Source organism: Rhincodon typus, chromosome 31 (genome assembly GCF_021869965.1).
Source record: "Rhincodon typus isolate 14 chromosome 31, sRhiTyp1.1, whole genome shotgun sequence".
NCBI lineage: Eukaryota > Metazoa > Chordata > Chondrichthyes > Orectolobiformes > Rhincodontidae > Rhincodon > Rhincodon typus.
Window position 1 is genome coordinate 26946525 of NC_063362.1, and position 23966 is coordinate 26970490.

The following is a 23966-nucleotide window of genomic DNA, read 5'->3' on the forward strand; positions in this document are numbered from 1 at the left end:
ACCACTGAGCCACCGTGCTGTCCTATTGATCGCTTTACTAGATGATAATGATAGAGTGGAGGATACACCGGGCTGCGAAGCTATAGATTGTGATTGAATACAATTCTGCCGCAGCCGATGGCCTACAGAGCCTGCGTGTGTGTGTGTCCATTTGTGCCAATATTGCTGACGATGAGCTTGCACATGAGACAACCATGGACAAAGGCCCAATGTCCCACTGATAATGAATCCAGATGAGCAGTAAAGTGGTGAGCTACCAGGGGTTGTCCTAACCCCCGAGGGCATAACAACGGGTAGTGGAGGGAACAAAACTGGCAAATGTAAGGAAATACTTTTGGGAGTGTATTGAAGAGTTAAATGTTACATTTTATGACCAAAAAATCTGCTGTAATAGGTGAAAGCTAACACCTTACTAAAGAAAGCATAAATATTCAAATAAAAGGGAATTAGGTGAGGAGCTGCCTGGATTTTTCCAGTTCCAACCAGCTGTCAAGTCAAAATTTCCGGTTGCACATTTGATTTTTATGGGTCCCTGAGCACAGAGAGGTCAGAATAATTAGATTCTGTGGTTGTGGAAGTGACTGATTATTTACAATGATTCCTGAGTGTGTCGAGTGGAGGTAATGTTTGAGCAAACGTTTCCTTTCAAGTTATACTTTCCAAAAAGAGAATATTTTTTTCTTGAGTGAATTCAGGCAGCTTTTTCTTTTGTTTGTGAGTCCATTTCACTTTCGTTGTTAAATTCTGACGTTAAACGTTCTTTCCTCACAAGTGCCTCAGCCTAAGGTGAAGATGATTTTCGTGCTGCAAATTATGTCTTTCACTTTGGCCTTTGTGTCAACTTTTTTCTTGGTTGTGGCTACCTGGACAGATTGTTGGATGGTGAATGCTGATGACAGTTTGGAGGTAAGCAAGCGAAGACTGGCTTTGGTAAAAATCCTCTTTCCCTTTCCCAGCAAGACTCCACAAACTCCTTACGCTACACGCCAGGCTCTGTGTTGTTGAGTGGTGGCATTCTCAAGTAGTGGGCTGCATCGATTGCATCTGGAACTGGTCTATTTTCTACCACGCTGCAGAGTGAAACATGGTTAGCAGGTTCAAGTCCTCCTCCAGAGCTTCACAAGATAAGCTGGAGCCCGCAGTGTCAGGACTGAGTGAGTGCTGTGTTGTCAAAGGTGCTGACTTTTGGCGTGATGTTAAAACCAAAGCTCCCCCCCGCCCTCTCAGGTGGATGTAAAGGTCTAGTCATGCATTTCATTGTTTGTTTGTGGGATCTTGCTGTGCACAAATGATCTGCACCCCCGCCCTCCTACCTTCTGGCATGACTGCACCAAAGTATTTTGGGACATTCTAAGGTTGGGTACAATGAAAGTAAGGTTCTTTTCATCTTAGATGTGATGTATTGGCAATGACAACAATGCAGATTGTGTCAAGGAAGGATAAGCGAGGAGTGAACATAGTGTTCCTCTTCTGCATCAATCCTGTGGAAAAACTCAGTCCTCTGTTGCCGTGATACAACTGTGATTGCCCTCTCATTCAGATTTACACATCAAACCCTGTGGCTTCTGTTTAACTGAGGACGCGAATATCTCTGTGCCCTGTTAAAGAGGGTTTTTGCTGGAATTCTGTGGCGGTTTCATAAACAAGGACAATGTATGTGGGTGAACGAATAACTCTGTAAAGTGTTGTGCAGGCTCCGGGCCTGTTTTTAATGTTTTTGGTGTTGGGAAGGTTTTGGTGTATTTTACAATTCCATCAGCCTTCTTTAGGCCCATTGGCCTAAATAAATGGAATTCCATCAGTTAGAATGGTGGACTCCAGAACTGCACACTGTTTTTGAGGATGTGACTGAATTCTGCTGATTTGTCGACAAAAGTTGCAAATCAGGAACCTTGCTCTCCAGGACAGGAATAACAAAGTATTCTGCTCAACTCAGTGCAGAGCGGATTAAAGGGATTGGAGGATTGGCTGGGAGCACGAGGCTTAAAAAGACAATCTTACACTTTAAACTCAGTAAGTGAGAAGAGCTGAATTGGACTTCGGTAGTTATCATGCTAATGTTTTTTGCACTAAGAACGCTGGAAGAACGTGATTGACCCTTGTTGAATGGCCTGTTTACTGCTTAAGAAGCTAGCACATGCCAGAGGCACTGAATGGCCTTTATTTGTTCCTAACATATGTCCTGATGATGACACAGGTTGTACTTATTGTGTAACACTTGCCCTTTGTCATAAAACTATGCTAAAGTGTTCGACTAATGGTCTGTAGGTTGGCACTATGCCAGTCCTAGCTGCATTAACACATCCTGGTTAAGGGGGCTTGTGATGGCACATCTTGCTAAAGCCCAGCGATTCAGGCTGTGGGATTTGGAGGGGATTGTAGCTCTAATCACCTGCCTCTTTTCTGTGGTTATGTACGTGTCCTTGGAGAGGGAACATGCTGTCTCCAACAGGAGCCTCAAAGTTTTCAGAGAGAAGTGGGCACCAAAGTGCTGGAGTGCATTATCTTCCCTCCCCAACACTATTTTGAATTAGACCTTCTCTTGCTTCCTCCCTTTTATTGGTTTATGGCCCTGTTCCATTGCACCTAGGGGGCAATATTTGCAATTTGTTGATTTTATGCTTGGCTCAATTAACAGTGGATTTATTTAAAAATAAAAGAGCTGGGCCCTACTCCTGTGGGGAGTTGGTTTCTGGACAGAGAATGGATCCAGAAGGGAAAATTGGAAGCTTGTATTTGTGCTAAACTATGGATTTGGCATAAAATATAGAAACATAGAAGATAGGAGCAGGAGGAGGCCATTCAGCCCTTCGACCTTCTCTGCCATTCATCATGATCATGGTTGATCATCCAACTCAATAGCCTAATCCTGCTTTCTCCCCATAACCTTTGATCCCATTCGCCCCCAAGTGCTATATCTAGTCACCTCTTGAATACATTCAACGTTTTGGCATCAACTACTTCCTGTGGAAATGAATTCCACAGGCTGACCACTCTTTGGGTGAAGAAATGTCTCCTCATCTCCATCCTAAATCGTCTACCCGAATCCTCAGACTGTGACCCATGGTTCTGGACACACTTACCATGGGAACATCCTCTGAGCATGTACCCTGTCTAGCCCTGATAGAATTTTATAAGTCTCTGAGATCCCACCCTCATTCATCTGAACTCCAGCAAAAACAATCCCAACCTAGTCAATCCACCCTCATACGTCAGCCCCGCCATCCCCAGAATCAGCCTGGTAAACCTTCGCTGCACTCCCTCAAAAGCAAGAAAATCTTTCGTTAGAAAAGGAGACCAAAACTGTGCACAATATTCCAGGTGTGGCCTCACCAAGGCCCTGTACAACCACAACAACACACCCCTGTTCCTGTACTCAAAACCTTTTGCAATGCAGGCCAACATCCCATTTGCCTTCTTTACCTCCTGCTGCACCTTCAGGCTTACCTTCAGCGACTGGTGCACAAGGACACCCAGATCCCGCTGCACACTCCCCTCTCCTAATTTACAGCCATTCAGGTAGTAATCTGCCTTCTTGTTCTTGCTTCCGAAGTGAATAACCTCACATTTATCCATGCTGACTCTGTCTGACCCTGCCGCTGCTTTCTAAATACTCCACTATAAAGTCTTTGATAATGGAGTCTAGAATTTTCCCCACTACCGATGTTAGGCTTACTGGTTTATAATTCCTTGTTTTCTGTCTATCTCCCTTTTTGAATATTGTAGCAATATTAGGCAGCACTGTGGCTCAATGGTTAGCACTACTGCCTCACAGCGCCAGGTACTTGGGTTCGATTCCACCCTAAGGTGACTGTCTGTGTGGAGTTTGCATATTCTCCCTGTGTCTGCATGGGTTTCCTCTGGGTGCTCCGGTTTCCTCCCACAGTCCAAAGATGTGCAGGGCAGTTGGATTGGCCATGCTAAATTGCCCATAGTGTCCAGGGATGTTTAGGTTAGGTGGGTTAGACATGGGGAAATGCAGGGGTAAGGGAGTGAATCGGGGTGGGATGCTTTTCAGAGGGTCAGTGTGGACTTGTTGGGCCAAGTGGCCTGTTTCCACACTGTAGAGATTCTGTGATTAGCTACCCTTCAATCTGCAGGGACTGTTCCAGAGTCTATAGAATCCTGGAAGATGACCACCAATGCATCCACTACTTTTACAGCCACTTCCTTAAGTACTCTGGGATGTAAATTATCAGGTCTTGGTGATTTATCCATCCTCAATCCCATCAATTTTCCCAGCACAGTTTCTCTACAAATATTGATCTCCCTCAATTCTTCCTTCTCACTAAACATTGTGCTCTCCAACATTTCTGGTGTTTGATTTTGTCTTCTTTTGCGAAGACAGAACCAAAGTATGTATTCAGTTGCTCATCCATTTCTTAGTCCTTTATTATACATTCCACTGTTTCTGTCTGTAGGAGACCTACTGGTAAATCTCTGAAAGTCTTTTTTGCTGCCTATGGATATCAGTCTGTTAAACACTTCCAGCTCATTGGTAGAGGCTGAGGAGAAAGTGTTCCATCAACACTATCAACTGGAGATTGCATGTAACTGGAGGAGAGGACTAGGGAGAATTCAAAAACACCCAGATCCCTCAAAGATGTAGCAAGTCTGAGTGGTGGCTGGTGTGGATCTGCTGAATCACATAAACATACAGATCAGCCATTCCCAGTCAATGCAGAGTTAGATGATTTAAAAGAATAAATTATGGATGCGAGCATCTCTGTCAAGGCCAATAATTATTGCCCATTCCTAACAGCCATTGAGAAAGAGATGACCATTGGAGTGTTGCAGACAATTGGTGTATGTATACACACACAATGCTGTGAGTAAAGGGTTTCTTGCGTCGTTTAGCCTTTCTGTAGCCATGCCATCTAACTGAATGGCTTGGTAGGCCTTTGCAGAAGGCAGGCAAGAGTTAACACCTTGCTAACACAGGCTAGACTGGGTAAGGTTGGCCGATTTCTTTCCCTGAGCTGCAATAGTGAGTGTGAGGCTTTTTTTTTAACAATTCAATAATTTCATGATGATCGTTTCTTTTTATCCCACATTTATTAATTAATTTCCTTTAAATAGCCCTAGCTACTGGGGCGAAATTTATTGTCCAGCCTTTGGGATTGATAGCTCGGTAATATAATCACTCCACTATGCTACCCTCCCCTAGTCAGGCCTCAGAACTTCTCCAGGACAAATTAGTCTGGGTTGTTGCTCTTGCAGTGCAGTGATTCCTAGTGGTAGGTTTTCTTGTCTGATTCCTCCCTTGGTTGAATAGTTTTGCTGGCAGATCATTGAAATTTTAAGAATGGCTACTTGGGCAAGTGGATCTCCGTGGAACATGACATTAGTGCAGCTTAAAGGCTTCAAGGTTGCAGGAGGGAATGAGGAAATGAAGAAGGGGAAACTTCTTTTCTTTTCATCTGAAAGAAATAGGGCAGTGCAGTAATGTTGAGCACAAATGCAAACATGAATTCGGAGCCTCTCCTGCAGGCAGAGATCAAAAAATGCGCAGTTTGTGTAGTAACAAGATAACAAGCCATTTGGCCCAACAAGCCCCTATTGACTACAATGCACACAAATAATCCTTCAACATACTGACAGCTCCAGGGAAATGACTGTCTTCCTGGCTGATTAGTTTTGACCCCATGCTCTGCAGCGCTGAAACAAACACTAATGGAACTGATTCCTGCTCCTGCCTCTGGAAATCCACTAGAGTCAAATGAGCAGGTTTATTTAACTCGGCGAATGTGAGCATTTAGAATCTACCCCTTTCCCAGGTTACCCTTCAGCCTGGTGACATTACCAACTTCTAAACTCTTTAGATGTGTGGTCCCAGTTCTAAACTCTTCAGAATATTATAATATTACAAGCACTTTGGGATATTTTCTCCATTCTAAAGGCGCCATGTCAAGGCAGGTTGTTGTTATTTATCAGATCAACATCCTCTTTATTTCTAACATTTTTCAATGTTTCTGGCTTCCTGGATCTTACTCCAGCTTTTATTCATTGTTCATACCTCTTTGCTTTTCTTTCTCCTCAGTTCCTTTATCTCTTTCTAAAGATTGGGTGTTTTCCAAGACACTGGGGCATAGGGACAGGAGTTGGCCATTCAGCTCCTCAAGCTTCTTCTATCATTCAGTAAGATCGTGGCTGATCTATAACTTAATTCCATTTGAATGTTTCACTTCTCTAGACTTTAATACCCTTGCCTAATAAAAAAATTGCCTTGGTTTTGAAATTTTCAATGGATCCCCAGCCTCAAAAAACTTTCTCATAGAATGGAATCCCTACAGTGCAGAAAGAAGCTATTGAGCCCATTGCATGTGCATTGACCCGCCAAATAGTATCCCAGTTCCCCCCACTCTATCCCTGTAACCCCACATTTCCCATGGCTAATCCATCTCGCCTACACATTCTTGGACACTATGGACAATTTAGCATGGCCAATCTACCTCTCCTGTGCATCTTTGGACTGTGGGAGGAAAACCACACAGACCCATGGAGAATGTGCAAACTCCACACAGTTGCCTGAGGCTGGGATCCAATCCAGGTCCCTGGCACTGTAAGGCATCAGTATTAACCACTAAGCCACCCTTCCTGGAAGAGAATTTTCTGGATTTCCACTCCCTTTTGAGTAAGGAAGCTTTCCCTGTTTTCATCTGGGGCAATCTGGCTCTAGTTTAAAGTTATATTCCTGTGTTTTGAACTCTGCCACCAGTTTCTCTCTATTTATACCATTGATTCCTTTAATCACTTTAAACAACCCAATTACACCTTCATTTACCTGTCTCCAAATTCTGCTCCATGCTCGGCAAAGGAAAGCTCAGGAATTGAGAGAGTTGCTACTTGAACCTGACTTGTCCAATCCTTGAAGCACAAAAGTATTTCAAACTTGAAGAGACTAGCTTTTGTTGAAAAGTCGCTGCAGTCCTCTCTCGACCTCAGTTATGCAGTACAGGAACAATAAATGTTAATGTTGCATACTCTCCTTAAGAATACATCAATATTGATCCATGGCAAATGGCAAAAGAATCAGAAAATGAACCTATCTGAAGCAATTTCAACCTTATGAGAATTTCACACATTGGTGAAGATTTACTGGCAGTGCATAGCATGTAATTCTGTTCAAATAAATGAAATGGGCTAACCATTGTAGACATGATCTAATGGTACTGACCAGTGGAATAATTGTTATCGACATGGATCTGTTACTCTGTGCAGTGAGAGAAACGTTATAAGCACAGCCAGGCTCATTCTCCCCAGTGAGATGACCATTAAGAGCGAAACTAGTTTAAGTGTATGATGAGGACAAAGATAGAGGACTGGCATCAGGGGTCATGGTAGAGTGTGATAATTTCACAGGGTAGTTACTCAGAGGGTCAGCTTGATTTTCTGGGACATGGGCACAAATTCCATCGGACAGCCAGTGGAATTTCAATGAATTAATAAAGTCAATGAATCTGGAACTGAAAGCTACTCTCAGCAATGTTGATCATGAAAACGTCATCAATGATTGTAAAACAAAAATCTCATTCACTCATGTCCATTTGGGAAGGACGTTTACCATTCTTACCTGGTCTAGCTTCCACGTGACTCCAGACGCATGGCAATGTGATCGAGTCTTAAGTCCAAACCCCTCTCCCCTCTTGTCCCTTGAAGTGGCTTCATAATACACACACTTCAAGGACAATTAGGGATGTGCAACAAATTCTTACTATGCATACATCCCATGAAGACATAAAGAGATGTGTTAATAGAATAAGATGGAGTAAATAGTGTGGGAAGAAGTTCATGTAGAGTATGAATTCTAAGATTCTATATTATAAACTTGATGTAGGTGTAGATATGAGCATCTGATCTCTAGGTAAGATGAGCTCATGCTCAAACTGACCTGAGGTAGAAGTGAGTGGTAAATAAATAGGACCACACTGACTGATGCAGATAAACGCAAATGATCCTAATTCTTTTTCTGGCTCCCATTCCCAGGTCAGTCAGAAATGCAGGGGTTTGTGGTGGGAGTGCGTCACAAACTCCATGGACGGAATCAGAACATGTGATCAATACGACTCCATATTAGCAGAACATCCACGTAAGTAGCTACAGAAGGCCAAGTGTCTGCTGCACTGATCCAGCAGTTCATTGGCCAGAGTGCTGGAGAGTTCCAGGTTGACCGCACCAATGTGGAATGTAATCAGTAATCCTACAGCCCTCGAGTAAGGTGATGGCTCAATTAGAATTGTTCTTTGTAGAGTTACACAGTCTGTGAAAAAGGGAACATTTTCCCATTATTGTGAGAGTCCATTCAGACTGTGAAATAATCCCAAGTGCTACATGTTTTCCTCGTCATAGCGTCTTTAAGTCTCAGAAAGAAACCACTTGCACCATTGTGTCAATGGCAATCTCCATAGAGCAATTCATTCAGTCCCATTCCCTGTCTCTCTCCCTGTAGATCTGTCGGTGACCATGAATTGCTTAAAAACATTGTTTCTTTCTGCTTCCATCATCATCATGTTCAGCAGGTTCTAGGATATTAGCACACTGCAAAATAAATTTCTTCCACACCAACCCCCTTGTAACTCTGCCACAAACCCCTTAAATCCGTATCCCCCAGTCCTTATGGAAATGGTCATTGTGAACAGTATTTCTTTGTCTACTTTACTTCAGGCTGTCTTAGTCTTGTACCTCTCTAACGAAGTGAACACTAATTTACCATGACGACAGTTTAGAACCCAAAAGTAAACTATGGATAATTTTTAACTTTTAATTCCAAAGCATTTTTTGTTTTTAAAAGAGGGCAGCTACAGATCCAAAAAAAAGGACTCTGAATGTAACAAAAACAAAGCTGCTGGAAAAGCTCAGCAGGTCTGGCAGCATCTGTGAAGGAGAAAACAGAGTTAACATTTTGGGTCCAGTGACCCTTCGTCAGAAGAAATGGGGGAGGCTGGTACAATGACAACATTTAAAAGGCATCTGGCTGGGGACATGGAATCCCTACAGTGTGGAAGTAGGCCATTTGGCCCATTGAGTCCACACTAACCCTTCCAAAGAACATCACACCCAGATCCATCCGATCTCTGTAATCCTCAGAACTGATAGTGGCTGGGAAAACGTCAGTTGATATGCAGAAAACAGGGAGGTGGGTGGGGTAGGGAGTAAACGATAGGATAGAGCCCTAGGGGAGAGAAAGACAGTTGGACAGACAAAGGAGTTGCTAACGATCTGGCTGGGAGGGTGAATAGTTGTTAATGGGGACTGTTAGTGACTAACAACAGGGGGTGTGTAATGGCAGGTTATGTGGTAACAAGGCCTGGTGTGTGGGGTGGGGGGCTGGAACATGGGAGAGTTTAGGCCCTAAAATTATTGAACTCAACATTGAGTCCGGAGGGCTGTAGGGTCCCCAAGCAGAAAATGAGGTTTTGTTCCTCCAGCTTGCTTTGGGCTTCACTGGAACACTGCAGCAAGCCAGAGACAGACCTCCTTTTAAAGATAAATTCATTTGGTCTGTTGAGAAATATAAATGATGTGGATGAGAATATAGAAGGCATGGTTAGTAAGTTTGCGGATGACACTAAAGTTGGTGACATGGTAGACAATGAAGAAGGTTTTCTGAGATTACAAAGGGATCTTGATCAAATGGGTCAATGGGTTCAAAAACGGTAGATGGAGTTCAATCTGGACAAACGTAAGATATTGCATTTACAAACAAGGGGAGGGCTTACATAATTAATGGTAGGGCCTTGCGTAGTGTTGTAGAACAGAGGGACTAGGGGTTCAGGTATATAATTCTTTAAAGTTTGCATCACATATAGACAGGGTGGTTAAAAAGGTGTTTGGCATGCTTGCCTTCGTTGCTCAGTCCTTTGAGTATAGGAGTTGGGAAGTCATGTTAAGGTTGTACAGGACATTGGTGAGGCCTCTTCTGAAATACTGTGTCCTGTTCTGGTCGCCCAGTTATATGAAGGATATTATTAAACTGGAGAGGATTCAGAAGAGATTTACCAGGATGTTGCTGGGTATAGAAGGTTTGAGTTATAAAGAAAGGCTGGATAGGGTGGGACTTTTTCGCTGGAGCATAGGAGATTGAGAAATGACCTGATAGAAGTTTATAAAATAATGAGAGGTATAGATAGAGTTAATGGTAGTTGTCTTTTCCCTAAGATGGGGAATTTCAAGATTAGGGGGCACTTTTTTAAGGTGAGAGGACAGAGATTTGAAAAAGACTGAGTCAAATTTTTTTCACAGAGGGTGGTTCGCAGGTGGAATGAACTTCCTGAGGAAGTGGTGGATGTGGGACATTTCGGTGGCTACATGAATAGGAAAGGTTTGGAGGGATATGGGCCAGGAGCAGGCAGGTGGGGCTAGTTTAGTTTGGGATTATGTTTGGCATGGACTGTTTTAACCAAAAGACCTGTGTCCGTGCTGTATGACTCTGTGAAAGGCATTAATAAGGGAGGGATTTTTTTCAAATGAACCTTGTTTCAATACCAAGGGGGTGGATGAGTAAAGAAGGAATGGCTGATTTGGAATTTGACAGACAAATTGAAAGAATTACAGTGGATAAATTGTGACTTTGATACAATTTTGTTTTAAAAAGAAAAGTGAAAACAATAAAAGGCTTTCTTGAGTTTGCATTGTTAAACCTTAGCGATGTCTGCATTCGATGGCAATGTGTTCCTAATAGAATTAGGAGAAGTCAAGTTGAAAGTTCTGGTGCTTGAACTGTTAAAAGGTAGTGAGATACATAGGATTAGAATCTCAGCTGAAAGTCTGTAAACTTGAAATTAAAGAAGAGATAGCATAACCCCCCCTTCTCTCTTCCTACCTCTCCCTCACCTTTGATGATTTGCATTGCTCTGAATGGGCTTTGCACAGAAATTATTCAATTGGAAACATGGGTGATTTACTGGCAGTGGTTAATGGATGAATAATTTGCTGCACATAATTTGGTGACGAGAAAAATAAACCTTTCAGTTGTGTGTAAGAGCACTTCTGAATATTAAAAAAATCAATAAATAAATGAGTTAGCAAATGGTTTACAGTTAAAAAGAGAGACAAGTGGAAAGGGATAGAGAAAAAGAGAGAGTTAAATGGAAAAGGGAAGAAAGTGGTAAAAGAGAATTTCAGAAAAAATGGCAGAGAATGGAGTTTGAGGTAAGGCAGCTTGAGCTAGCAGGCAAGAAACCTACTGTATCCAATGAAGAGGCCACTGGCTCAGGCTTGAGGGTGGATGCAACTCAGTTTGTATATGTGATTCTTAAATGTGAGGGGGCAGAAGTAAAAGATTTCTTTCTTACTTTCAAACGGTAGCACATTGGCAAATGTGGCCAATTCAACAGTGATCCTTATTACTGTGAGGTAAGCTTTTGGGGAAAGTGCACAAAGTCTGCTTTCTCTGTACTGAGGAGAGAGCCACTGCTTATGTAGTAGTAAAGAGGGATATCTCAAATGTGCATCGATTAGTGTCAATGGTGCATTATCAAAAATTCTGTTCTGCCAGGGGACAGCATGGCTGGATGTACTGGGTATGTGAAAGGCTTTTGATCAGTGGGTATGAATGTTTAATACAGAAAGCACTGAAAATTAATTCTTCTTGAGGAGTTCAAAAACTCTGTATCATTCCCAATGGAAAGACACATAGAGGAAAGGAGAGTGATGGAGTCTACATTGGCTAATGGTTGTGAATCAATCCATAAACCCTTGCTTCAAAACTCCTTCCTTAGTTGTCCCCAAGCAACTGGAAAGGTTAGTGTTGGAGAAAGCTGAGCATTAATAGGAGTGAGAGGAAAGAGCTGGAACCTTTTGTCAGGATAAAGAGGGTGGTGCTACATTGAAAGGTGAGACCAAGAAGCCGTGTGAGTTTTGACTGCTGTAAGGTAGGGTCAACTGTTGGAGGCTACAGGAAAAGCCAGTGAGATTTATTGGGGCACATACACCTCGGCAGAGAATAAGAGTCAGTCAGAAAGCAAAGCAGACCAGGCTATGGCTGTGACTACAGCAATGAATCCCTGTGAAGCTATTCTAGAGAGTGCAGATGAGGTTAAACAAGTCACTGAGAATTAACGTGATTTTGAATCCAAATGAAGATGGCCATGTTTTTCAAGGTTGAAGTGAGCAAATGATAGCAAGCGATACTGGAGGCAATCAAACTTTACTGCTGGAAAAAATACCATGGCCTTCCCACAATGCAGCAAGTACCAAGATAAAAGAGATTGAAAAGAGCCTTCGATCAGTGGAGGGGAATTATTGGAGAAGATTCCTAGGGATAAGATTTACTGATAGTTGGAAAAATATGGACTTATTTGCTATAGACAGCAAGGTTTTGTGTGGGGAAGTTCATGTCTCACAAACTTGCTTGAGTTTTTTGAGGAAATGGCAAAGATGATTGATGAGGGCAAGGCAGCAGATGTTGTCTATGTGGACTTTAGCAAGGCCTTTGACAAGGTCCCTCATAGCAGGCTAATACAAAAAGTGAAGTCACATGGGATCAGTGGTGAACTGGTAAGATGGTTACAGAATTGGCTTAGTCAAAGAGGACAGAGAGTAATGAAAGGGTGTTTTTCAGACTGGAGATCTGTGACCAATGTTATTCCACAAGGATCAGTGCTGGGACCCCCTGTATTGTCTGTAATATGTAAATGATTTGGAGGAGAAAATGAGTGGCCTGATTAGTCGGTTTGCTGAAATCACAAAGGTTGGGAACATAAGAACCAGAAGCAGGAGTAGGCCATCTGACCCTTCGAGCCTGCTCTGCCATTCAATAAGATCATGGCTGATCTTTTCATGGCCTCAGTTCCACTTACCCACTCCCTCACCATAACCCTTAATTCCTTCACTCTTCCAGAAGTTATCTATCTTAGCTTTAAAAAATGATCAATGAGAAGGCCTCAACTACTTCACTCGGCAGGGAATTCCACAGATTCACACCCTTTGGGTGAAGAAGTTCCTCCTCAATTCAGTCCTAAATCTGCTTCCCCTTATTTTGAGGCTACGCCGCCTTTTAATAGTTTCACCTGCCAGTAGAAACAAGCTCCCTGCTTCTATCTTGTTCTATTCCCTTCATAATTTTACATGTTTCTATAACTTCCCCCCCATTCTTTTAAATTCCAATGAATATAATCCCAGTCTATTCAGCCTCTCCTCATAAGCCAACTATCTCAACTCTGGAATCAACCCAGTGAATTTCCTCTGCACCCCAAAAACTGCGGATAGCAAGTAGGATTGCCAGAGGATACAGCATGATATGGATAGGCTGGAGACCTGGACATTGAAATGGCAGATGGAGCTTAATCCAAACAAATACAAGGTGATGCATTTTGGAAGATCTAATGCAGGAGGAAAATGTACGATAAATGGCAGAACCCTTTTACTAGCATTAATGTACAGATCCATAGTTCCTTGGAGGTGGCAACACAAGTGGATAATGTGGTCAAGAAGGCATATGGCATGCTTGCCTTCATTGGTCAGGGCATAAGTACACAAATTGGCAGGTCATGTTATGGAGCCATGGAGTCATCAGCATGAAAACAGACCCTTTGGTCCAAATCATCCACGCCAACCAAGTTTCCCAAACTAAATTAATCCCAATTGCCTGCATTTGCTCCTTATCGTTCCAAATCTTTAGTATTCATGTACCTGTCCCAAATGCCTTTTAAATGTTGTAACTGTACCTGCATCTATCGTTTCCTCTGGCATGTCATTCCACACACAAACCACCGTCAGTGTGAAAAAGTTGCCCTCAGGTCCCTTTTGAATCTTTCTCCACTCACCTTAAAATTATGCCCCTAATTTTGAAATCCCGCATCCTAGGGAAAAGATCTTTGCTATTCATTTTATCTATGCCCTCAGGATTTTATAAAGCTCTACTAAGATCATCCCTCAACTTTCTACGATCTAGTGAAAACGGTCCCAGCCTATCTAGCCTCTCTTTATAAATCGAACCCTTCAGTCCCTGCAACATCTTGGTAAATCTTTTCTTAACCCTGTCCAATGTGTTAATATCCTTCCTATAGCAGGGCAACCAGAACTGGACACAGTACTGCAAAAGTGGCCTCACTAACCACTCACCAGAGAGTTTGCCCCTGACTCCCATTGTTTCCAGAATTACTAGGGCTCTTTGGTGCCATACTCAGTCAAATGTCAAAGGGCTGTTACTCTCACCTCACCTCTGGAATTCAACTCTTTTGTATGTGTTTGAACCAAGGCTGTAATGAGGTCAGGAGCTGAGTGGCCCTGACAGAACCCAAACTGGGCGTTGCTGAACAGGTTATTGCTGAACAGATGCTGCTTGTCGATGACACCTTCCATCCCTTTACTGATGATCTTGCACGTGTACAGAACTTTAGTTAGGCCAGATTTGGAATATTGTGTACAGTCTTGTCACCTCACCACCAGAAGGATTTACTGGCTTTGAAGAGGGCGTAGAAATGCCAATTACTGGGGGACATTAAGGTAACGGGGGGTAAGTGTAAACAAGATGAGAGGCAGGCTTTTTACACTGAGAGTGATAGGTACCTGGAATGTGCTGCCAGGGAGGTGTCTTTTGATGCAGGCAGATACAATAGCAACGTTGAAGAGGCATCTTGATAGATATATGAATACACAAGGAATATAGGGATATGGACTGTGTAGAGACAAAATGGTTTTTTGTTTAGAAAGGCATCATATTTTGGCACAGTCTGGGTGAGCCAGAGGGCCCGTTCCTGTTCTATACTGTTCTTTGTTCTTAAAACAGAGTTATATACATTCTGTGATGGACATGGTGACTCATTTCCCACTAGTAATTTCCCCAAGGTAGATATTTGTCAAGATGGTAGAGAGGGGGTTGACCCAATTCTTCGCTTTTATAAGCTGCCCACTATGATCCAGTCAGATCGGGTCTCAAATTTCACACCCAAATAATTCCAGGAAGCATGACTCAAAGGAAATCTTCAGTGTGTTACCCGCAATCACAGAGGGTGTTAGAAAGGTACCATCAAACCCTATAGACAATGATCAGACCACATGCCTCAAGTACCTCATTGACTTGGATAAAAGACGAGATTTTCTTTAAGTTTGCCACCAGGGACTCACCCAATGCGTCCACCCGCTTTAATCCACTTGAATTAGTTTACAGTCACTAAGCACAAGGGCCTCAGCACTAATCAAGGAGAGAGTTTTAGAACAGAGGAGGAGGTCTCTATACTGAAATACATGGCAGAATTCTAAAAGTGACTGTCGTGAGGTTATAAGAACATTTGAAAATCTCCCAAACAGTGATGACTAGGAGACTACATGTCAATGCATACTACATGCCCCGACTAATATTAGGCAAACTCTCTGAACCTGGTTCACTGACCCATATAGAAGTTTAAGAAGCTAATTATCCAATTGAGACCCAGATCAGGGGAGAAAAGAAGACCTACCACAGTGACAAAACGAAAGTAGTATGGACTGAAAAATGTAAACTGCTTTTGAAAAACTGAAGGCCAATATGAGCTTGTACTTGAAGCTCTAAACTTTAACTAAACATCTAAAGTAGCCATCACTGGAGTGACATCAGGATAGGTATGACACCCCTCAAGAGGACAAAGCTAGAACAGAGAGGCCAATTGAGTACTTCTCCAAAACACTAAACAAGCAGCAGAGACAGTACTGACAGTAAAGGTTATTATGAGCTCTCAAACACTCTGAGATATATGTTTAAGATTGGTAGCAGGAGATCACAGTCTATACCGACCATGAATTTTGAGCAGAAGTTTAAGAACCAGTTTATCAGGATATTTGGGTGGAGGTTTCTCCTTCAACCATACATCCTGAAAAACCATCCACCTTGCTGGAAATCAAATGGAATCATAGATGCCCCATTCTGAACTCAAAGAGATCTGGCTAGAACAGAAAAGATAGTATAGGCGTGTGTGTGTGTGTGCGTGTGTGTGAGTGTGAGAGAGAGAGTGTGTGTGTGTGTGTGTGAGTGTATGTGTGTATGTGAGTGTGTGCGTGTGTGTGTGCAAGTGTGTGAGTATGTGAGTGTGTGTGTGTGAGTGTGTGAATGTGTGTGTGTGTGTGTGTGTCAGGGTGTGGGTCAGTGTGTGGGTCAGTGTGTGTATTTTTCTTACCTTTAATATTTGCTTTTGCACCCCTTGTAATGAAATAAGGATTTGTCCTCATTCATCCTATAGAGAAGTGTCATGGACAATGGATCAGATTCCAAAGTACTTTGGACATTTTTAACATTTATTTCCAAAATGTATTTCTAAAAATGAACTATCACGGACAAACAAAATTACTGTGGATATAAATTCAATGCTGTCCAGTAAAGATCTCTTGAGGCATCCATGGATTGTTGCATCTGTAGACTGTCAAGGAAGAAAGAAAGAGAGAGAGAGAGAGAGAGACAGATAATAGGAAGAGATAACAAGGAGGCTGATTATCTCGTTCTCTCAGGAGTTTGTCTGTAGAAGTGTTAGTCTAAGCACTTGCATGTGTGCTGTGAAGGTCACAGTCAAAGAACTACCCATTAGTCAGCCCAGCATTGCTGGTAAAAGAATGATTTCACTCTGACTGCTGGACACTATGTAGCCAACAAGCCAGTCCAATGGAAAAGGACAAATAGGAGTGTCTCATTGTGAGTGCTGCCAGACAAGCCCTGTCAAGAGGAAACAAAACATAAAGGATTCATTTAAACTACAAGAGACAGGAATTGCAAAATCAACTATCAACATTCCACTATGTACTCTTCACAAGTGTCTGAGAGAGACTGATCCATTTATTTTTAAACATTTTTAGACTCACTTCTTATTCCTAATCTGTGTCTGTGTGTTGCATGATTTTTTACTACCTATTAAATCTCACTGATTGTTATCTCAAGAAAGTCTGTTTAAATTGGTTCTTTTTAAAATGCTGATTAAGTTGGTCTGGGAGAAAGGAATTCACAATGGGGAGGTCTTTTCAAATAAATAAACAAACAAAAAGAGAAATTGCTGGAGAAATTCAGCAGGTCTGGGAAGCATCTACAAAGGGAAAAGAGCATTAAAGTTTCTTGAGCGATCCTTCTTTGGAATTGGATCTTTTGAAATAACCCTTGTTATGACTAACCAATGAAAAGGAACCAGTTCACCGTTCCTCATCAGGGAGTTTAATAGATTTGTGATTTGCCTGGAACCATAAAAACCTGGGATCCTTGCCTGGGTCTGGTCATAATAGCTCCAAGAGAAATAACCACAGTTTCTCTGATCCAAGTTGTATCTAAAGTTGCTTGATCCTTAAACTATTCTGTTAAATTTCCTCTGCACCCTTTAGAAATCCTTTCTAAAACATGGTGATCAGAACTGATGGTGCTTATATTCCACAATTAACAACTTTCAGCAGCCATTATGTGACTTGAGCATCTCTTGAAATAGAATAAACATGGGTATTCAACAAATTGGATAATGAAGTCAGGGAAAAAATCCAATCCAGACAAGGTCATGTGTGAATCCTTGGTGTGCGTGTGCTATGCTTCAGTGTGCATTATTGCTGGAAAGATTTTATCCCATTTGAAATAACTACATCAGCGTTGAATCATTGTCAGATGGGCTTTGCTGATAGAGCTCTCTCTTCTAAGTCGAGCGGTTGTGGGTTTAGTCCCCACTCTAGGAATTGAGTTTGCAATCTAGGGTGATCTCTCTAAGTTCCCATGAGGGAGTTCTGCCTTGTCAGGGATGCTGTAATTTAGATGAGGTGTTGCCACTGATTAGTCATATGCAAGAGATACCAAGAGTTCTCCCATTATCCTGACCAATATTCATCTGCCAACCAGCACCATCAAATAACAGATTCATACTGTTTTCTATGGTTAGGACTTTGCTGACTACAATTTTTCCTGTGTTATAAAGTAGCCAAATCTGAAAGGAACCTATTCAGATACCCTGAAGATGTGAAAGATATATAAATACACCTTCTTTCCCTCTGGTTTGAATGTATGAGTTTACAAAGATGGAAAGTAAGACTTTGAGAACCTGTAGTGTCTCAGAGGTTGGAGCACCATCCAGGAAATGTGCCCTCTGATTTGTGGGATAATGGGGCAGTATAAACTCTGGGAGGTAGCTCAAAGAATCCGTGTCCCTGGATGCTGAACAGTTACAGAGGCAGGACAAAGACTCCTTTGAGGCATTCAAAGAATACATTCCCATTCCTTCTGGTATTGGATTGCTTTGCCTTAACCCAATCCAGTCTGGTACTTTAATGTGATTATTAACTGATTGATTTTGTTAAAATGGTGCACATGTTAAGTGAACTCATTAACCAATGAACTTGTAGCAAGTGTTAAAACCCAGAGTGATGTATTCTCTCCCTGGGTACCAGAAACCAGTGTCAGCATCAGGAACTCTCTCATACCTGTTAACTTGTTGAGGGATTTAACAACAGTTGGAACCAAACAATGGAGTGGATTTTCTGGGAATCAATCTCAGACAATTCCAACAAATTTTGTGTTGGATCCTTCCAGCAATCATAGAATCCCTACGGTGCAGATAGAGGCCATTTGGCCCATTGAGTCTGCACTCACCTCCAAAGGGTGTCCCATCCTATCCCAGTAACCCCACATTTACCATAGTTAACCCTTCTAGCTTATACACTATAAGGCAATTTAGCATGGCCAATCCTCCTAACCAGCACATCTTTGGATTGTGGGAGGAAACACATGCAGACACAGGGAGAATGTGCAAACTCCACACAGACAGTCACCCAAGGCTGGGATTGAACCCAGGTCTATGGGGCTGCAAGCTAGCAGTGCTAGCAACTCAGCCACTACGCCACCCCACTTGGCTTGTGAGAAAAAATAAACTTTAATTCTGTTTTAGACCTGGTGGTAGTAAAGTGAGGAGGTATGATTGTTTCATATTGAGGAAAGATGTTTGGGATTTTTGTGCTTGAGAGGACAGGTCTGAGAAGGATCTTGTTTGGTGGGTAAGAACCATCACTTCCATTTTAATAGTCCCTAAAACAGAAGGAACATTCCTGGATACATCAAAGTGCCACTATGAGAGAAAAAAACAGAACAAGCCAAATAAAGGGTTTAGAAGAAATGAACAAAAGGTTAAATAACAGAGAAACTTTAAAGAGAACAATCAAGGAGTAGAAGGTGGAGGATTTATGTGGATGAAGGCACGGCTGACAATATCATTGGGTATGTTATAGACAAATCATGAGTTCAGGGAGAAGAGGTCATAGGGATAGAAACGGTTGTGGAGAGAGGGAAAGGCAGGCTCTCATGGAATTTCGTTATTGGGATAAGAAAACAGGAACATATAAAAAATATTAAACTGAATAGAAAACTTAAATCCAAAATCTCGCTGCCAAATAAAACATTCCACTGAGACAAAGGGTTTAGGTTCAAAATAGGGAAAATGCTCAGGAACGGCAGGAAGAACAATTGAGACAAGACATAAGTAGGTTCCTGAGGCAGAAGGTCAGGAATAATGTGGGAGAAGGCAATGAGTTGATGAGGGTCTGAGCTAAGGTGCATTAAATTAACATTCATGGATTTTTATCATTTTCTCAATCTTTAACATGCTGCAAAGGAGATCCTGTACAAAATGGGGAAAAATCAAGATTTATAGCTGTTATATTCTGAGTGCACAATTAGAAAGACATGTAAAATATGTCACCATAAATATACAACAAAATAAACACCCAGCCAGAATCAGTTTATTTTAATCAAATGGGATAAAACAAGAAAATCTAAAGTAATACTCATAAATCTATTGAGACAACAATTTAAGAAGGTAGGGTTAAGAAAGGAATTTATAGGACAGATGTCAGGAGTAGGCAAGTTTGAAAGCGCTTAGCATTGCCAGGATGTACTAAAGTGCAATATTTCAGGTACAGTCGCTGTTTCTAATATAGAAAACATGCAGACAATTTGTGTATGGCAACATCCCACAGATATGCATTAGATAAATGAACAGATAATTGTTTTTTTTTGCGACAACAGTGGGAGATTAAATATTGCCAGAATACGAGGAGACCTCCACTGATCTCCTTTGAAAAAATATCATGGGATCTTATGAGTCTTCATGAGAGATTTAATTTCTAATGTAGCACACCCTCAAGTTCAGCACTAAAGCACATGGTCTACACTCAGGCATCTGAAAGTGGATTTAAATAAAGATTTAAGGGTGAAGGTGTGCCAAAGCTCCCAATCTTTAACATGGAGACGTTAATTATAATTAGTCCCTAGGTAAGTTTACCCAATTTGTTATGGTCCCTGTCAGGACATCCCAAATTGTTAAGCTCCCAGGTGAGAAGAGATGAACTGACTTTCCTTCTATGTTCACTGACTTCCTCAGTTGTTCACAACAAGGTTTATATTGAAAATACCCCTTCCCTTGAGCTTACCTTTCTCTCAGACCAAATGGATTTGTGTTTTAAAAGTAGGTTTTCTTGAGTTAACAAAAGAGTGAACTAAATAAATGCAAGGAGAAATAATAACACAACACACACACACACACACACACAGATTAGGAGAAATAATAACACAACACACACATACACACAGATTAGGGATAAGAAGTAAGTCCAAAAACGAAGTTAAAAAGGATAGTAAGGTCAGTTTCTGAGTCATCGTGAAGGGTAGACAATAGAACATTACAGCTGTTACATTTAATGGTACTGACAGCATTGATATTCATAGTTGAATATCGACTTTGAGGCCCTTGGCTTATTTACAGGTTCACTGAAATACTTTCGTTCTGTCTCCTTTCAACAGTAGCTATCACTCAGAAAGAGGTGATGAGTTTTAACTTCATTACCTGCCATGTAGGGGTGTCTAATTGCTATTTGGAAGTTGTGACCTTCACAGCACATGAGTCCACTAATACACACTGACCAGGTTTGCAGCTGGCTTTGTGACCCCTTTCCTTTGGTATATCCCTGGAAGGGTAAAGTGCTAACATGTCTGCAGAAGGTACCTTGCTACTGACAGGAGAGGTGGTAGTCAGCCTCATGTATCTCTTCCTTGTTAGTCTTTCTGTTTGAAGTTTCCCTGAATCAGCCTAAGTGTGACATTCAATGGGTTTGGGAAGGATTCTGCCTGACAGTTACTGAATTTAGTCATCTTTTGGCTGTAACTAACCTCTTTTTTAAAACAAACATTGATGTTGGAATTAAAAGTTTGTAAGTACTCTGGGGTTTTGGGGCGTTATCATCACATTGTCCCTGGTAAGGTGAATAAAATGAGATTCCTTCACATTTCATTACAAAGGGTGAAAAGGAATTAAATCTATAAAGCATGTTCACATACACATATTCATTCTCTTTGTCTTAATCATCTTATCCATTCAGTTCTAAGAGGGCTCTTTAAATTCTTAATAGCGTGTCTGCAATCACAATCAATTTCCTGACAATGTGGGTGATTTTTTGGTGGGACGGTTGAAGGAACAAGCACCAATGAAATAACCTGGAATTCTTGGTCTTAAAGTTGCCTACAGAAGTTTATGTATTGTCATCAGTATAGACAACGGTCCCCTATATCAATCTTAGAGATAAATCTCAAAGAGTTTGTGAGCTAGTAATATATCAAAGGTTTCCTTCTCTCCTGTGGAGCACCATCCCTGATTTTTGTTTATTTCTTTGTAGAAGTGCCTTTTGATCTCTCCATTCTAGATTTGTCTTCCTAAAGGGAAAAAATCCCTAGCGTTATGTCACTTGTGCACATGGCTACATTAAATGTTTGGTTAAGGTTGGAGCTCCAAGCCCATCTCACTTCTGAAAATAGCCTTCAGTTATTCAAAACTATTTTGTATTTTTCAGTCCTCATTACTTTTGTTGAGGTTTTGGGGTGAACATTCGGCAGCATCTGCACACATTCCCAACAACCTCAACATGTCCCATATTGTTGTGGGAATGGGGAGCAGTGTTTTACCCAGTGCAGCCCTGTGAAGTACTCATCCTTGACTCACCCTCTCTAGCCCTTCCAGTTGCTCCGAGTGAGTTTCTCAGATATTGCTGTACACTGAGGCAATTCATCTAAGGTACATGAAACTATTAGATAAGCCTGTCACTGTCTAGGCCATCAACTTTTGAAAAGCTAATGGGGTGTTTGGAATCCAAATGGTTTGACTTGATATTGGTATGACCCGTGTGGAGTTAACACAACCAGAGATTTCCTTTCCACGGGCAGCAAAGAGAACATACCAGCAGCTCTTGAGTAAATCTACCTTGGTATGTTGGCTGCTTTACCCATTCTATCAGTGCAAACATCCAGCTGGTATAATGGATAGGAATCAACTCTGGTGACTACATTAACTTTCCAGTAGTCAGTGCACAGCCATTTGGAATCAGCCAGCTTGGGTATAAGGAACTGGGGAACTCCAGCTACTGTGGCTAGGCTCTATTAATGCAATAAATTTTCTGCTCCTAAACCTAGGTCAGCCTTTCAGCCTATAGTAATGTGCCTTATGGGAGCAGCCTCTTTCACATCCACATCATGTAGAGCTAGGGTGTGCAGCCTGGTTGATTACTGCAGAAATCCTTCAATTCAAGTGAGCAGCCTTCTTTAGTCTGTTAAGTGAATATCTAAGTTTGTTAGTATCGCTGTATAGCTTAGCTAGGTAACGCAGGGCTCAATCTGTGCCTAACCCCTGTCTCCCTCCAATTCAACCCCACTGTTACCCTCACCCTCTAGGTCAGTGCCCCTACTTGCTGTTTGTCTAGCAGTGGTATTAATTAATTGTGTTGATGTGACACAGCCTTTGCTTTTTCCCCTGATCTGGGGTCTGAATCACATAATTCACATCCCTGCATTTCGTCATTACTCTGTTATGGTCATTGAACTGGGCATTTAAGGCTCCATCTGATAGTGGTATGAGCACTACTATATTTTCTGCTGGCTAAAAGATTCAGCCCCTGACACATTTGCCTTTTCTCATCAGTCTTTAGGAAATTTGCAATGGTTCTCAGGCAATATACCAGGCTTGCAAAAGTTACTTTCAGTACTCTGCCAAATAGTCTTCTCTTTTATTTTTTATTTGACTTATTTTTCTAACCAACCTGTTCAGACACATTATTACACACGTTCGGAGCAAGTGGGACTTGTGCCCAGGACTCCTGGTCCAGAGGTAGAGATATGACCTCTGTGCCATAAGAGGGCATCCAGTCTCCCATTCTAATTTTTACTGTTTTTGTTTAATCTATTTTTCTAATCAAAGCGATGTTATTGCACACCTCTGGAACAGGTGGAACTTGCACGCAATCCTCCTGGTCCAGGGGTAGAGGCATAACCACTGTGCCACAAGAGGGCCCTCCAGTCTTTCAGTATAGTTTTTTTTTGTTTAACCTATTTTTCTAATCAACCTGTTCAGAGATGTTATTATATACCTCTGGAGCAGGTGGGATGCTGCCACTGCACCACAGAGGGACCCCAGTCTTCCATTCCAAAAACATTTCCTTAATTATTTTCAGAGGGCCTCGCACTTAGTGATCTTAAAGTAGTTAAAACTGGTTAAATCAGTGGGTGAGATCCTGATGGGGTGCCTGAAGGAAATCTAGTCCTTTATCCCAGTCAAATGGGTATTCAAGGTATCTGCTGTGACCATTGTTCATAGGGTCTCATGGTACCCTTCTAATGCTCCATGTGATTGAGGGCGATATACTGATGACTTCTGCTGGATACCACCCAGGATACCCATGACTTCCTGGAGTATTTTGGAGATGAAATTTGAGTCCTGATTTGATTGGATATCAATGGGTAGACTCTAACAGGTTAAGAATTGGATGGATCCCCTCACCACTGTTTTGACGTACTCCATTCACAGGTGAGCAGTGTCTGGAAAACAGGCAGCCACATTCACAATGGTAAGGACGTACACTTAGCCCCGTTTTGCTGCATGTTTCTCCAGAAGCTGATATGGGAATCAGTCATGCAGGGCAAGCACTGCAAAACCTCATTCCATCCTTGTAAGCTGTGGCCAGTGTAAAATTGTTAGCTGAAGCAGGCCTGAGTTTTATGT

At 41.8% G+C, this 23966-nt stretch overlaps 1 protein-coding gene across 2 annotated transcripts in view; it reads left to right on the forward strand.

Annotated features, from left to right (window-relative positions):
* The first annotated feature begins 529 nt into the window (after positions 1 to 529).
* LOC109915297 (claudin-16-like) overlaps positions 530 to 23966 on the forward strand; it is a 33355-nt gene continuing 9918 nt past the window's right edge. Inside the window, exons 1-3 of one of the 2 annotated variants that reach the window (XM_048615219.1) lie at positions 530 to 620; positions 773 to 906; positions 7987 to 8089. In XM_048615219.1, the coding sequence (XP_048471176.1) occupies positions 793 to 906; positions 7987 to 8089 (217 nt within the window). In that variant the 5' untranslated portion in view covers positions 530 to 620; positions 773 to 792. Of the gene's footprint in view, positions 621 to 772; positions 907 to 1271; positions 1372 to 7986; positions 8090 to 23966 lie in introns of those variants that run through there. The other variant, XM_048615220.1, reaches the window with a different exon arrangement.